The 15,161-nt window shown below is 42.8% G+C and overlaps 1 protein-coding gene across 1 annotated transcript in view; it reads left to right on the top strand.

The window, feature by feature from the left end:
• Positions 1–2,025, top strand: part of abhd17c (abhydrolase domain containing 17C, depalmitoylase) — a 73,877-nt gene extending 71,852 nt beyond the window's left edge. Inside the window, exon 3 of the mRNA XM_039772746.1 lies at positions 1,474–2,025. Coding sequence (XP_039628680.1) covers positions 1,474–1,693 — 220 coding nt within the window. The 3' untranslated portion in view covers positions 1,694–2,025. The remainder of the gene's footprint in view (positions 1–1,473) is intronic.
• The last annotated feature ends 13,136 nt before the right edge of the window (positions 2,026–15,161 follow it).

Below are 15,161 nucleotides of genomic sequence, written 5' to 3' on the forward strand. Positions count from 1 at the left end.
ATATTATCCGCAAATTGGGGTTTAATTGAGTTTAGCTGGATTTAGCTACATTTCGGACTGTTTCCGGAATGCAGCAGCTAGCGAGCTGATTGGAGACCGTAAGAGCCAATCAGAATTTTTGAAACCAAGTCTGTGATTGGTTGGTTTTGTGGCACACTTATAACGGTGTACAGAAAGTTGAGCGCTTGCAGCATAGAATGTTGTGAGCGCAAGCAACACATTGCAGCAAGCGCAATGAAAAACTGAGCGAGAGGGGTGCTATTGTGTGTGTGTATATGGATAAGTGCAAACACTGAAATACATTTTTTGCACGCAGCAATGAATTTTGTTCGCTCAAAATAAATTTCTCCTCAAAATTCAACACTTGCACTTGCAATATTTTTTTACGTGCGCTCAGAATAGTGGCACTGAAATAACGCCATAGACGAGGAGCCAGATTTAAATGCAAGTGCATCGGGAAGAAAAAAAGAAGAGTAAAGAAATGAGTGAAAGCCGAAAAAGCAGCAGCATCTGGCTGCAAAGCTAAGTGCAGAATTTGTAATATGAAAATCTCCGTTAGAGCAGCAGGGTCAACAACAAACCTGCACAGACATGGGCTATAAGATCCAGCCACCCATCCGTGCAACTGGAGGAGAGCGTGCCCTCTCTCCTGCCATCCACCGACCCTGGAAAAGAGACAAGTACTTCTGCTGCAGCATCCACTGTCTTACCGAAAACTGCAGGTATAACGCGGTCTTCAGTTCAAACCAAAACAAGCACATTTATTCCAAAACAAAAGACGCCAGACAAACAAATAAGTGCCGACGAGGAGCTGGCTAAAATGATAGCTAGCGACTTTCAACCATTTTCCATTGTGGAGGACATTGGATTTACAACTTTTGTACAGGCCTTAAACCCCATGTATGCTCCTGGCCTAAAAACTTTTATTCAAAGAGTCATTGTGTTGTGGTGGTGTTGTTGAGATTGGCCTTTATTTGTTTGCTGAGGTTTTGTGTTAAGTTGTTCATTTAATGTTTTTATTAAAATGTTAAATAATAGTAACAGTGTATTTTTTGTAATGGAAAAAATGCATAAAAATAGGTAATGTCTGAAAACAATGAATAAGAAATTGCTTATACACAAACCATTCATAATTGCTTAATTAGGCTAAAATATAAGCATCCAAGGGATACTAAACGAAGAGCCATTTGGGAGCCGTAAGAGCCGGCTCTTTAAAGGGAGCCGAAGCTTTGAAAAGAGCCGGAGTTCCCATCACTAGCGGCCATGGGCCGTTAACCATAAATGGTTGCGAGGAGGGCGGGGACTTGAAAATATCTCTTGGCCATAGTCTCGTCTCGCGGGTCGTGGAGAAAATCTCTTGGCAATAGTGTCATCTCAAGATTGTCTGTTATAATAGAGAGAGATTTTGTTTTTTTTTTTTGGGGACGCTCTCCTAAAGTTGATGATCGGTTTTTTGCCCTTTTTGTCTTTCAGCATCGATAAGATCTCGAAGGTGGCCTCTCCAGTGCTGGTGATCCACGGTACGGAAGATGAAGTCATCGATTTCTCGCACGGACTGGCAATGTATGAGCGATGTCCTCGAGCAGTGGAGCCCCTCTGGGTGGAGGGCGCGGGACACAATGACATAGAGCTCTATGCACAGTACCTGGAAAGACTAAAACAGTTCATATCGTTTGAGCTGCCCAACTCCTGAAGAGTACGATGGCGCATGTGGTGACAGGCGACCTACTCTGTCATGGAGGGATGACCTGATCAGTATTTGCACATTGGCTTAATCTGATTTTGCCTTCATAGCCTCGATCTGTGAAGGGCATCCTCTGTAATCCAAGGGTGATCCTAAAATGTGATGACCACTTTTATGTTTTGTACCCAGAAAACTCGGTTCTGATAATACACCTCAGGCACAACTGCTGCTTCTTCCTTTTGATTTTCTTTTGTTGTTTTCTTGAAGGATACCAGCTAAATGTTAGCACTTATTTAGGTGCCATGTGAATAGCAATGCGGACTTTCCTTCTTTTTTTTTTTTTTTTTGGTTTGCATTCCTTTTTTTTTTTTTTTTTTTAAACGGGTAATTTGGGGACAGACGACATACAGAACTTGACCAAGTCTTAGTATGCTGTCCTTTTAGTTACTCCATGGAATGAACTGTGCCCCCCGTAATTCATTCAGCCTTTTTTCTTTTTTTGGACCCAGGGAAAATGTTCTGTTTGTGACGTTCCTATCTGTGGTATTCTAACTGGAAAGAATTGTGTTGACGAGGGTTTATTTAAGTGAAACTAGGCATGTTTAAAGAAGGGTGGGTGTCTGTGTGTGCGCCCGTCCAGCCTCGGAATAAAAGACGGGATTTTTTTGTTTCCCCAGACTGTGGGTTACGAGGTGCGACTTATTTCTTAAGCTAGGTGCTCAAGTCTTTACAAGAAGTCTAATAGTGTACATACTGATTTAAGGTAAAAACATTAAATGTGTAAATTTTTTAATTTTTAACACTACAAATTGCCTTACATCTTTTGTTGGGACTTTGGCATTCCGTTATTTTTGTTACCTGTTTTTTTTTTTTTGTTTTTTTTTCTTTGCACTCTATACGGTTCGTATCAAATTTTTTAAGATGTGTTTTTATATGCTGTACTGTGGTGTTAAATCTGGCCTTCTCAATGAAACCCGTTAGTAAGACAAAACGGTAAAATGAACACGCGGCGCGCGACAACCACGAGAAACTTCCATCCGCGTTTACGGAGAGCTCGTAAACCGCCATTCTGCAGCTTTCGAAATTACGCTAGCAGATAAGACACTTCAGGTACTTGGCTTCGTTAGACGGGACTCGGCGAATGGCTTCTTTAATTCAGTTTTGGAACAAAAATGATAACACTAACACGCGATGCTACGTGCCGCCCCACCGCAAATCTAACAAATGAAAATTTGGTGTTAAATATCACGTTTGCTGCAGACCTCCACTCACCTCAAATAACTCTATTGTGTGTTTTGGGGAGGGTGGGGGTTGTGTGTGTTTTATTTTTCTTTTTTTTTTTTTTTAATCTTGGAATTTTGTCAAATTAATGTGTTTTTATCCCTGCATTGTTTTGATACCAGACTTTTTATAAAGTATTGGGTAATTGTTAATAAATTTACACATTTGTGTTTCACACAAATCTTTTTGAGTAAATGATGTTTAAAATAAAATAAAAAAAAAAAAAAAAACATTTTAAAAAAACTACTTGTTATTGACACTGGAATCATAGAATGCATTAATAATGGAAACAATGGGTACTTCACTGCTAGTGTAGATCTTAATAAATCAAAGAAGCCTTAAATGTACTGTAAGAGTAAGATTATTGTAAAATGAAATGCGGTAGAAAAATTTGTGTTCTGTTGCAATGAAGCAACTTCTTGGTTGTAAAGGAATAAAGGATGCATGGAATTAAATTGACGAGTGTTGTGTGGTTTATGTGGTCATCTTCAGTGTTTCTGTAAATTAGGGTGGGCAAAGTCGGTCCTGGAGGGTAGCAGTGGCTGCAGGTTTTTGACTTAATTAGAAACAAGTCCTTGCCAATACCAGATGTTAGTGTTTTCATCCTGGCATACAATAAAGAGTTTGTGTGTGTAGCCCAAAATCACACAGGCGTGCCACAGTGGGCTTTAGCAGGCCATGTCAGGTCATTCTTATATTGCAGGTTTATTTTTCTCTTTCCAAGGATATCATCCAAATGATTTGAAGCCTAAAGTGTGTGAGTAATTCTCAGTCCTTCACTTTTTTCTCATCCAGATAATTTACTTAACCAGAGAAAACCTGCTGCCAATACGGCCCTCCGAGTTAAGCAAATAACCTTGACTTTTTTTGTATAACCCTGTCCTTTACAGAAAGATCGTCTCAAAACACTTTAAAAACACTTGGATGCAATTCAATTGTTTGTTTAATATTTTTACACTTTAATTCCAGGTGGGGTGAAGGCGACTTACTCAAGGACCAGTTGGAGTTTGAATGTTGAACTGGCAGCAGAGGGGTAATGTGTGTGTGCGCATAGGGGGCAGGCTCTAGTGACTGTAATTATACAGCCACACCACTGTGTGGCACTGTGTTTTAATGCCTTACTCCCTTCCTCTCTCTGCAGACCGGGTCATTGACAGCAAGGATATCACTGATGTCACTTCCAGTGTCTTTCTACCTGAGAGAGAAAGAGATATTGATAGCTGTAGATATATATAGAGAGAGAAATATATAGATAGATATTTAGATATATGTATTTGTGTATGTATATTGATATAGATGTGTGTATATATATAGATAGATAGATAGATAGATACAGTACAGGCCAAATGTTTGGACACACCTCCTCATTCAATGTGTTTTCTTTATTTTCATGACCATTTCCAGCACTCCATCACTCTCCTTCTTGGTCAGATAGCCCTTACACAGCCTGGAGGTGTGTTTGGGGTCATTGTCCTGTTGAAAAATAAATGATCGTCCAACTAACCTGACTTCTGCACAACACAACTGCTGGTCCCAACCCCATTGATAAAGCAAGAAATTCCACTAAATAACCCTGAGAAGGCACACCTGTGAAGTGAAAACCATTTCAGGTGACTACCTGTTGAAGCTCATCGAGAGAATGCCAAGAGTGTGCAAAGCAGTAATCAGAGCAAAGGGTGGCTGTTTTGAAGAAACTGGAATATAAAACATGTTTTCAGTTATTTCACCTTTTTTTGTTAAGTACATAACTCCACATGTGTTCATAGTTTTGATGCCTTCAGTGAGAATCTACCAATGTAAATGGTCATGAAAATCAAGAAAACACATTGAATGACGAGGTGTGTCCAAACTTTTAGCCTGTACTGTATATAGATATAGATATATATATATCTATATCTATATCTATATCTATATATATATATATAGAGAGAGAGAGAGAGAGAGAGAGAGAGAGAGAGAGAGAGAGAGAGAGAGAGAGAGAGAGAGAGAGAGAGAGAGAGAGAGAGAGAGAGAGAGAGAGAGAGAGAGAGAGAGAGAGAGAGAGAGAGAGGTATATATACACATATATCTATCTGTCTGTATCTATAGATATATCTATCTATGTATACAGGGATGGGCAAAAGTATGTTTGCAGTTGTGAGTACGAAAAACAAGGAGTTTATTATTTATTTATTATTGTATTCATTTGTATTTGTCGTCTTAAACCTTTGGAGATAATAAAGCAGTTTTAAAAATCATAACCTGCATGCCTTTTTTCATACGATCAACTGTAAAACAATTTGTGAACGCTCACACACACACACACACACACACACACGATATATATAAATCATAATTTTGTGCCACTGTATGCTCCAATACGGTGTACTGATGATAGGACAGTAAAGCCACTGGACTGGGCTAAGGAGGCTACAGCAACTAAATATTGATGTAATGAAAATTGTGATGAATAAAATATAAAAAAATAAGTAATGAAAAAAATTAATCAATGTACTACATTCAGTTATTTTCTAACCCGCTTATTCCTAAACAGGGTCGTAGGGGTTTCTGGGCTTATCCCACCTAGCATAAGGTATAAAGCAGGACCCAACTCTGGGCAGGATGCCAGTCCATCACAGGTACAGTACTTCACTTTATCTTTTTTTTAAAAAGCATTTTTCTGTCAGTTTATTGGCTAATCATCTTTTCTTTCGGCTGCTCTCGTTAGGGGTCGCCACAGCAGATCATCCTCTTCCATATCTTCCTGTCCTCTCCATCTTGCTCTGTCACCCCCATCACCTGCATGTCCTCTCTCACCACATCCATAAACCTTCTCTTAGGCCTTCCTCTTCTCCTCTTCCCTGTCAGCTCTATCCTTAGCACCCTTCTCCCAATATACCCAGCATCTCTCCTCTGCACATGTCCAGACCAACACAATCTCGCCTCTCTGATTTTGTCTCCCAACCTGAGCTGACCCTCTAATGTCCTCATTTCTAATCCTGCCCATCCTCGTCACCCCCAGTGCACATCTTAACATCATTTACTCTGCCACCTCCAGCTCTGTCTCCTGTGCCACCGCCTCCTGCCCATATAACATTGCTGGTCTCACTACCATCCTGTAGACCTTCCCTTTCACTCTTGCTGATACCCGTCTGTCACAAATCACTCCTGACACTCTTCTCCACCCACTCCACCCTACCTGCACTCTCTTCTTCACTTCTCTTCCACAATCCCCGTTATTCTATACTGTTGATCCCAAGTATTTAAACTCATCCACCTTCGCCAACTCTACTCCCTCATCCTCACCACTCCACTGACCTCCCTCTCATTCACACACATGTATTCTGTCTTGGTGGTCCTACTGACCTTCATTCCTCTCCTCTCATATCTCCACCTCTCCAGGGTCTCCTCCACCTGCTCCCTACTATCGCTACAGATCACAATGTCATCAGCACACATCACGGTCCACGGGGACTCCTGTTTAATCTCGTCTGTCAACCTGTCCATCACCATTGCAAATAAGAAAGGGCTCAGAGCCGATCCCTGATGTAATCCCACCTCCGTCAGTCCTACCACAGACCTCACCACAGTCACACTCCCCTCGTACATATCCTGTACAACTCTTACGTACTTCTCTGCCACTCCCGACTTCCTCATACAATACCACAGCTCCTCTCCTCACCCTGTCATTTGCTTTCTCCAGGTCCACAAAGACGCAATGCAACTCCTTCTGACCTTCTCTCCACTTCTCCATCAACATCTTCCGAGCAAACATCGCATCTGTGGTGCTCTTTCTTGGCATGAAACCATCCTGCTGCTCACTAATCACCACCTCACTTCTTAACTGAGCTTCCTCTACTCTTTCCCATAACTTCATGCTGTGGCTCATCATACAAGCAGGAAATGATCCAGGATTAGAAAGTGCATATCAAGAATTTAAAATTTTGTAGGCAACCCCCTCAAAGCCAGTTAACGTCAATTTGAGGAGAGCAGCCTACACAGTCCACGCTCAGAGTTGTGTTGTGCGAGCCTCGCAATCCGATACTGCGGCTTCCACGTGGAGGACGGTATTCCCATTCCGGCATAAATTGAGTGCATGTGATTTTGATTAATGGAGGTCTGATTCATTAGTGCTTGTCAGTGATGTTAGTCATGGGATAAGTGGTCAGCCAAACTGTTTTATTTTTAATGCGCTGCCGTCTTAAGCAAGTCTGTCGTCCCGTCGGTGGTACGCCGGCCTTGGGTCTGATGCTGGCTGGGACATTTAAATGCACGCACCCTCAACATGCATTTCCAATAATGGATGGATATCGGATAACTCGTATTACAATTTTGTGGGTTATTTTAATTCTGCAACCAATTTGGAAATATGGCTGTATAAGAACAAATATTATTCAATCAGCAATTCGAGTGGAATTTGCTCCCAGCAGTGCAGTAGACGCACTTATTGTGCCGTTCGCCGCTCCTGTCATCGTCAATTGGTTATTCATGCAGTAGGCGGCAGTTAAGAGTTTCAAACACAAGTGGAATGTTAGGTAGCCATGTCAACAGTCCACATTTTGTTTTTTGGCAGGAAAATGTATTTTCAGGGTATCTGACATTTTAGATAATAAAACCCAAAAGAAAGAGAAGAGGTGGAGTGGAAACAGCAGACCCAGTTTGTGGGTAATACGCTGCTCTTGAGAGCTCTGAACTAGCTGTGAGAGAGCAGTTGAGGCACAAACCTGATGCTATAAAGATACCTGGTGTGGGCCGGGGTGGTCTTTTGACCTTGTAACCCCTGCACGTTTTTGTTTTTCCTTCCTCCCTATCTGGAAAGGCAATGGGGGTTCACCTGCACGGTGTCCCGGTCAATGGTGCCTTGCTAGGGTCATCCTCAATAGGATCCGTGATCACTTGCTCACCTACCAGCGGCCGGAGCAGTCTGGTTTTACGCCACGAAGTCTACCATCGACTGCATCCTGGCACTGAGGGTTCTCGTGGAGCGTAAAAGTAATTATCGGTAGAGTTTCTTAGCAGCCTTTGTTGTTTTTCGCGTGAATAAAATATGAAATATGTTATGAAAAAAATTAATCCAAGTACTACAGTCATTTATTTTCTAACCCGCTTATTCCTGAACAGGGTCACGGGTTTCTCGGCTTATCCTACCTTTCACAGGGTGTAAAGCGGGACCCAACTCTGGGCAGGATGCCAGTCCATCACAGGTACAGTACTTCACTTTATCTTTTTTTTTTTTTCTGTCAGTTTATTGGCTGATCTTCTTCTTCTTTCGGCTGCTCCCGTTCATCTCCTTCCTTATCTTTCTGTCCTCGTCATCTTGTTCTGTCACCCCCATCATCTGCATGTCCTCTCTCAGCACATCCATAAACCTTCTCTTAGGCCTTCCTCTTCCCTGTCCGCTCCCCTCTCCCAATATACCCCTCATCTCTCCTCGGCTCATGTCCAGACCAACACCATCTCGCCTCTCTGACTTTGTCTCCCACCCGTCCAACCTGAGCTGACCCTCTAATGTCCCCATTTCTAGTCCTGTTCCATCCTCATCACCTGGCACTGTGGGTACTGAGCGTAAAAGTGAATATTGGTAGAGTTTCTTAGCAGACATTGTCGTTTGACTCAGTTGATCGAGTTACCCTGTGGGGCAGCCTGAGACTTTGCGGGATCCCCCCGAAGTTGCTGGATGTCATGGCCGGCCTGTACACTGGTACTGTGACTGCTGTGCAGAGTGGAGGCAGACTATCTCTGTGTTTTTCCCCCACTTGATTCTGGGCTTTGTCAGGAGTCTGCTCTGTTCCTACTCTGTTCAGTGTTGGCATGGACTGGGTGGGGTCGTGGGGGTCCGTCTGTTGGTGAAGAGAGATTCACGGATCTTGACTTTGCTGTTGATGCTGTGATCTTCGTGGAGTCAATGGAGGTTGTGGTCGGGGCTCTCAAGAGAGTAAGCGAGGGGTCTCAGTCGATCGAGCTAACCCTGAGGAACATCCTGAGACTTTGTAGGATCCCCCCCGATGTTGCTGGATGTCATGGCCGGCCTGTACGCTGGTACTGTAAGTGGCAGCAGACTCTCTGTGGTTTTTCCCAGTTGATTCTGGGGGTACATCAGGGGTCCTACTCTGTTCAGTGCTTGCATGGACTGGGGGGGATCCATCTGTTGGTGAAGAGAGATTCGCTGATCTTGACTTTGATGACATTGTTGTGATTTTCACGGAGTCAATGGAGGCTCTGATTAGGACTCGTGAGAGGTCTGAGGGTCTGGACTTGCAAGGGTCCTGCTAAAAACCAACATCCAGGCCTTTAATGACCTCCTGAGCACGGCCATTGGCAGTGTGTCTGTCTGCGGAGAGAGTGTCGATCTCGGTGGTGACATTCATGTCTCTAGTGACCTATGAAGTCAGTAGACATATTGGCGGGAGCATGGAGGCGGTCATTAGGTCGCTGGAAAGGGGTGCGTGGCGCTCCTGATATCTATGCAAAAGGATGAAGGTCCATGTCATTAGACTCCTGCTGCTTCCTGGTTACGAGACATGGGCGCTATGCAGTGACCTGAGATGAAGACTGGACTCCTTCAGTGCTGTGTCCCTTCTGAGGGTCTTTGGGTACCGCTGGTGTGACTTTGTGTTGCTCACGGAGTCCTAATTGAGGCACATGAATGACATTGTGAAGGAACGTCAGTTACGGCACTGCGGCCATGTGGCGCGACTCCCCGAGGGGGATCATTGTTAAGGACCTGAGAGGCTGGACCAGGCCAAGGGGACGCCCACGTGACACCTGCCTGCAGGAGATAGTCAATTCAGGAGGGTGGGATTAGACCACCTGTCTGCCTTTGCCAACCAGGATCCCGAGCTGTTTTGTGATGTGGTGGGCACCCCAGCCTGACCTGACCAGCCATCTGACCTTCTCTCTGGACTCATCTTTAGAGATTTACATTAAGATGTTGTATATAAGGACACTACCTTTCTGCTAATTATTTATTTATGCTTTATAAGATTGTATAAATTATTTTTTTCTGTTACTTATTCATTAATAATCTTTTTCTTTTCTTATAGCTTCCTCTTTCACATCTTTTTAAAGCACTTTGAGCTGCATTGTGTCCTCACTTGGCAGGAAAACCGGTGACTGCCTTCTTGAATTTAACCTGGAGATGCATGACAAAGGCAAAACAAACATAAAATAAAACGACCAAAATACAGACGAGGGGCAAAAATTCAGTCAATAAGGTGAAAACCAGGCAAGGCGCGAGCATCAGTCACGAAGAAAATACAATACGGTTTAGAAGGATCGCTCTGCAGATGGCCTAAAGCTCAGTGCAAACGCCGACCTTTTATCCCATCTGCTGATGAATTTGAGGTCACGACCCCAGAGGCCACATCCCTAGAAATGCAAGACACAACCCTAACAATGGTATGCAAAATGGCTTCCAGTATAGGAAAAGACCCCAAAGTTCAGCCCTGATCATAACGCGTTATTTGTAAGAAGATGTGCTCTATAAATAAATGTTGCTGTTGCTGGATGGGATCATTTTACGTGTTTGGGAGTCTTAATTCTCCCATTCCTGCCTGTTATGACAACAAATGTCTTGAAAGGGGTTGCCCCTCCCTGAACCATCCTGGAGATGGCAGAAGTCGTAGCCAAAAAGCTGATAGTCCATCAGAAAAGCAACCAAAAAAACCCAAAATGATAGTCCGATGTTAGGCCTACTTTAAAGAAGAAACTAACTGATGCGATCCAACCATGGGACAAGTCATAGAAGAGATGCCACTGTATTGACATCATCACGAAAGTGACAACTACAGTCATGCAATGAAATGAGAGCGTTGTGAGAAGAAAAAAAATATATAGAAGGATACGAAAATAAACATTAACTTGTCAAAACCAATCGGTATAGAGAAATAAAAAAAACCAAACCTTAATGAATTCTTCTTTAACAAAAACTTAAACATAACTCAAAATACTCTTTTCTAAAAATGTTGTCGTGTCACGGAGATTTTAGTTTTGCTCATTGACACAAATCAGAGGAGATGGTTAACCCGCATCACTAGTCCAGCGCCTTTTATTATCTTTCATTATCCTCGGGTGATATTTAAAACCTAAAACGCAAAAAGGTAATGATGGTCATGAAAAAATACGCAAAATGGAAATGTAATGATAGCACTAAAATTATCAAAAAAAAAGTTAAACGAAAACCACAATATTGTTCCACAATTAGTGTGTGTGTGTGTGTGTGTAGTATAGAAAAGAAAATCTAGAGATGAGATTATTGACGAGAGATTTTTTCAAGTCCCACGAGATGAGACTTTGGCCATGAGATTTTTTCAAATCCCGCCCTCCTCTTAGCCACGCCCACGGTGGTCCTCCCACCTCTCATTTGTGTGAATGCTTTTGACTGACACAGTTCCTGCGCTCTCAGCTTTCATAAATTTGTATGTTTTCCTCATTTTAAGTTCCCAAATAAAGAGCGAAGTGAGCAGGGGCAAAGCCCCCTAGTATATATATATGTATATGTATGTGTATATGTATATATATGTATATATGTATATATATGTATATATGTATATATATATGTATATATGTATGTATATGTATATATATGTATATGTATATATGTATGTATATGTATATGTATGTATATATGTGTGTATATATATGTATATGTATGTGTGCATGCATGTACAGTTAGGTCCATAAATATTTGAACAGAGACAACTTTTTTCTCATTTTCGTTCTGTACGTCACCACAATGAATTTTAAATGAAACAACTCAGATGCAGTTGAAGTGCAGACTTTCAGCTTTCATTGAGCAGGTTGAACAAAACGATTGAATAAAAATGTGAGGCAACTAAAGTATTTATTTAACACAATCCTTTCATTTCAGGGGCTCAAAAGTAATTGGACAATTGACTCAAAGGCTATTTCATGGGCAGGTGTGTTCAAGTCCGTCGTTATGTCTTATCAATTAAGCAGATAAAAGGCCTGCAGTTGATTTGAGGTGTGCTGCTTGCATGTGGAAGATTCTGCTGTGAACAGACAACATGCGGTCAAAGGAGCTCTCCATGCAGGTGTAAGAAGCCATCCTTAAGCTGTGAAAACAGAAAGAACCCATCGGAGAAATTGCTACAATATTACGAGTGGCAAAATCTACAGTTTGGTACATCCTGAGAAAGAAAGCAAGCACTGGTGAACTCAGCAACGCAGAAAGACCTGGACGTCCACGGAAGACAACAGTGGTGGATGATCGTAGAATCACTTCCATGGTGAAGAGAAACCCCTTCACAACAGCCAGCCAAGTGAACAACACTCTCCAGGGCTTGGTTGGCGTATCGATATCCAAGTCTACCATAAAGAGAAGACTGCATGAAAGTAAATACAGAGGGTGCACTGCAAGGTGCCAGCCACTCATAAGCCTCAAGAATAGAAAGGCTAGATTGGACTTTGCTAAAGAACATCTAAAAAAGCCAGCAGAGTTCTGGAGAAACATTCTTTGGACAGATGAAACCAAGATCAACCTCTACCAGAATGATGGCAAGAAAAAAGTATGGAGAAGGCGTGGAACAGCTCATTATCCAAAGCATAGCACATCATCTGTAAAACACGGTGGAGTCAGGCAGTGTGATGGCTGCCAGCGGCACTGGGACACTAGTGTTTATTGATGATGTGACACAGGACAGAAGCAGCCGAATGAATTCTGAGGTGTTCAGAGACATACTGTCTGCTCAAATCCAGCTAAATGACGTCAAATTGATTGGGCGGCGGGCGTTTCATGATACAGATGGACAATGACCCAAAACATACAGCCAAAGCAACCCAGGAGTTTATTAAAGCAAAGAAGTGGAAAATTCTTGAATGGCCAAGTCAGTCACCTGATCTTAACCCAACTGAGCAGGCGTTTCACTTGATGAAGACTAAACTTTGGACAGAAAGGTCCACAAACAAACAGCAACTGAAAGTAAAGGCCTGGCAGAGCATTAAAAAGGAGGAAACCCAGCATCTGGTGATGTCCAGGAGTTCAAGACTTCAGGCTGGCATTGCCAGCAAAGGGTTTTCAACCAAGTATTAGAAATGAACATTTTATTTCCAGTTATTTAATTTGTCCAATTACTTTTGAGCCCTGAAATGAAGGGATTGTGTTAAAAAAATACTTTAGTTGCCTCACATTTTTATGCAATCGTTTTGTTCAACCCACTGAATTAAAGCTGAAAGTCTGCACTTCAACTGCATCTGAGTTGTTTCATTTAAAATTCATTGTGGTGATGTACAGAACCAAAATTAGAAAAAAGTTGTCTCTGTCCAAATATTTATGGACCAAACTGTTATGTATGTATATGTGTATATATGTATAATGTACAGTATGTGTATGTTGTGATGAGTGTCCGGCCAGACTTTCCAGCCCTCATCCCCTGGCCGCCAGGAGGAGCTCTCCCGTCAGCATGGACGTGCCCCGAGTTCCAGCAGGGCCTTATGGACTTTGTAGGTTTTATACACAGCCCTGCTGGATACCCTGGGAACCACAGGGAGTCGCTGTAGGGGGGCTCATGAACTCTTATGTGCCCTATAACCTGGTCACGTGAACAGGAGATGACGTACTGCCAGGTTGAAGAGAGGGACTTTTACCCTGACCCGGAAGTGATAAGGACTTGTGGACTGTGGGGCAGGACCACCTCCGGGTCAGGGGGAATAAAAGGACGCTGGGAGGAAGGGTAGCTGTGTCTGGGAGAGGAGGATTGTGTGATTATTGTAGTGTTTATGAATAGTGTAGAGTGGAAGGTGCTTGGTGCACTGTGTAATAAGAAAATAAGAGTTTTGGACTTTAACCTGGTGTTTAGAGTGGTACCTGAGGTGGATCAGAACCTCTACTGTGACAATGTGTGTATGTACAGTATGTATGTTATCCCTGCTTATACCCAATTTTTGAGTTAACACGACTGTTGTTTGGTCTTCTCACTTCTTAACAGATTGATGCTGCGTGGGGTTTAATCTGACGACCTACCAAAAGCATCAGTGAATTAGAGAGCTTTGTAGCTACCAATTAGCGGCCATTTTGTGGACATTTGTGATGCCTCAGTTAGAGAATGTGTGGTCTGCGCTTCAGAAAGATGGCAATTATCTCTGTGGGCTGTGTGAATGATTACTGACTGGCGGCACTCATTCCCCTTGCAGTGCAATGTTTTGAGAGACTGGTGGAATATTCTGGAGAGTCAGGACCTTCTTCTGGCTCCTTCTCCTCATCAGGATGCCGTACCTCGTAGACCTCATCTTACCCTATCTGTATAGTGATAGAAATAACCCATATGGAGATTATTTTAATAAATGCTCCAACTCGCATTAATAAACTATGAGTTGAACTTTACATGAAGGAAGAGTTTTGGTTGCAGATGACACATTCAAGGAGAAGAAATGTCAACAAAGGCAAGTGGGACTGTGTTGGTGGAAAGGCCCCTCTTGAAGCCTTGATTGAGTGGGATCAAGCAGTGTGTTTTTGTAGAAGAAAGGAAGAGATTTGGTCAGAGATGGCACGTTGAAGTCTTTTGGATAGAAAGGAGAGGAGAGACTGGCCAATAATTACTTACTTGAGATGGGTCAAGTGTGGGCTTCTTGAGAGGATGAGTTATTAGGGCCTTCTCGGTAACTGCAGAGATTAGTAAGAAAGAGAGAGCCTAGAGGAGATTTGAAGAGATGAGGTCAAGTGGGCATCTATTAGGGCGACTAGAGTGGCGGTTGGAAACATCAATGGTAGAGAGAAAGGAGAAAGAGGTGAATGTTGTGGCGTATTCAAGAGAGAGCAGACTGGCCAGTTGAATTGTCTGCTGACGACGGCCACCTTTTCCTGAAAAGCATGGTTACAAAGTGATCAACAGTCGGAGAGGTTGACGAGTGAGATGAAAGCAGAAGACAAGCTACGAGTGTCAGAAGTGTTGCTCAGCCATCCTTCTGGTCATTCCTCACCTTCTTCCATTCTCAGATCAGACATACTCACTCTGAGGTTTCCGAGACAGTTTTTATCTTCAGATGTTCATCGTCTTTAACGGCCACCTGATGTCGGTGCTCTTTTCATTGTCATCGTTGCTAGTCAGTGGGTGACCTGCAAGCTGCAATCTCACGGATCCACAGACACGTGACAAGTAAGCCTGAACTCCAGTGTTATAATTAAAACACGGAGAGGATTGATGTTCTGCCACGGGGGGTCTCCCTGAGAGTTAACGAATGCCTTTTACACCAGGGTGCC

This window comes from Polypterus senegalus, chromosome 12, assembly GCF_016835505.1.
Source record: "Polypterus senegalus isolate Bchr_013 chromosome 12, ASM1683550v1, whole genome shotgun sequence".
Taxonomy (NCBI): domain Eukaryota; kingdom Metazoa; phylum Chordata; class Cladistia; order Polypteriformes; family Polypteridae; genus Polypterus; species Polypterus senegalus.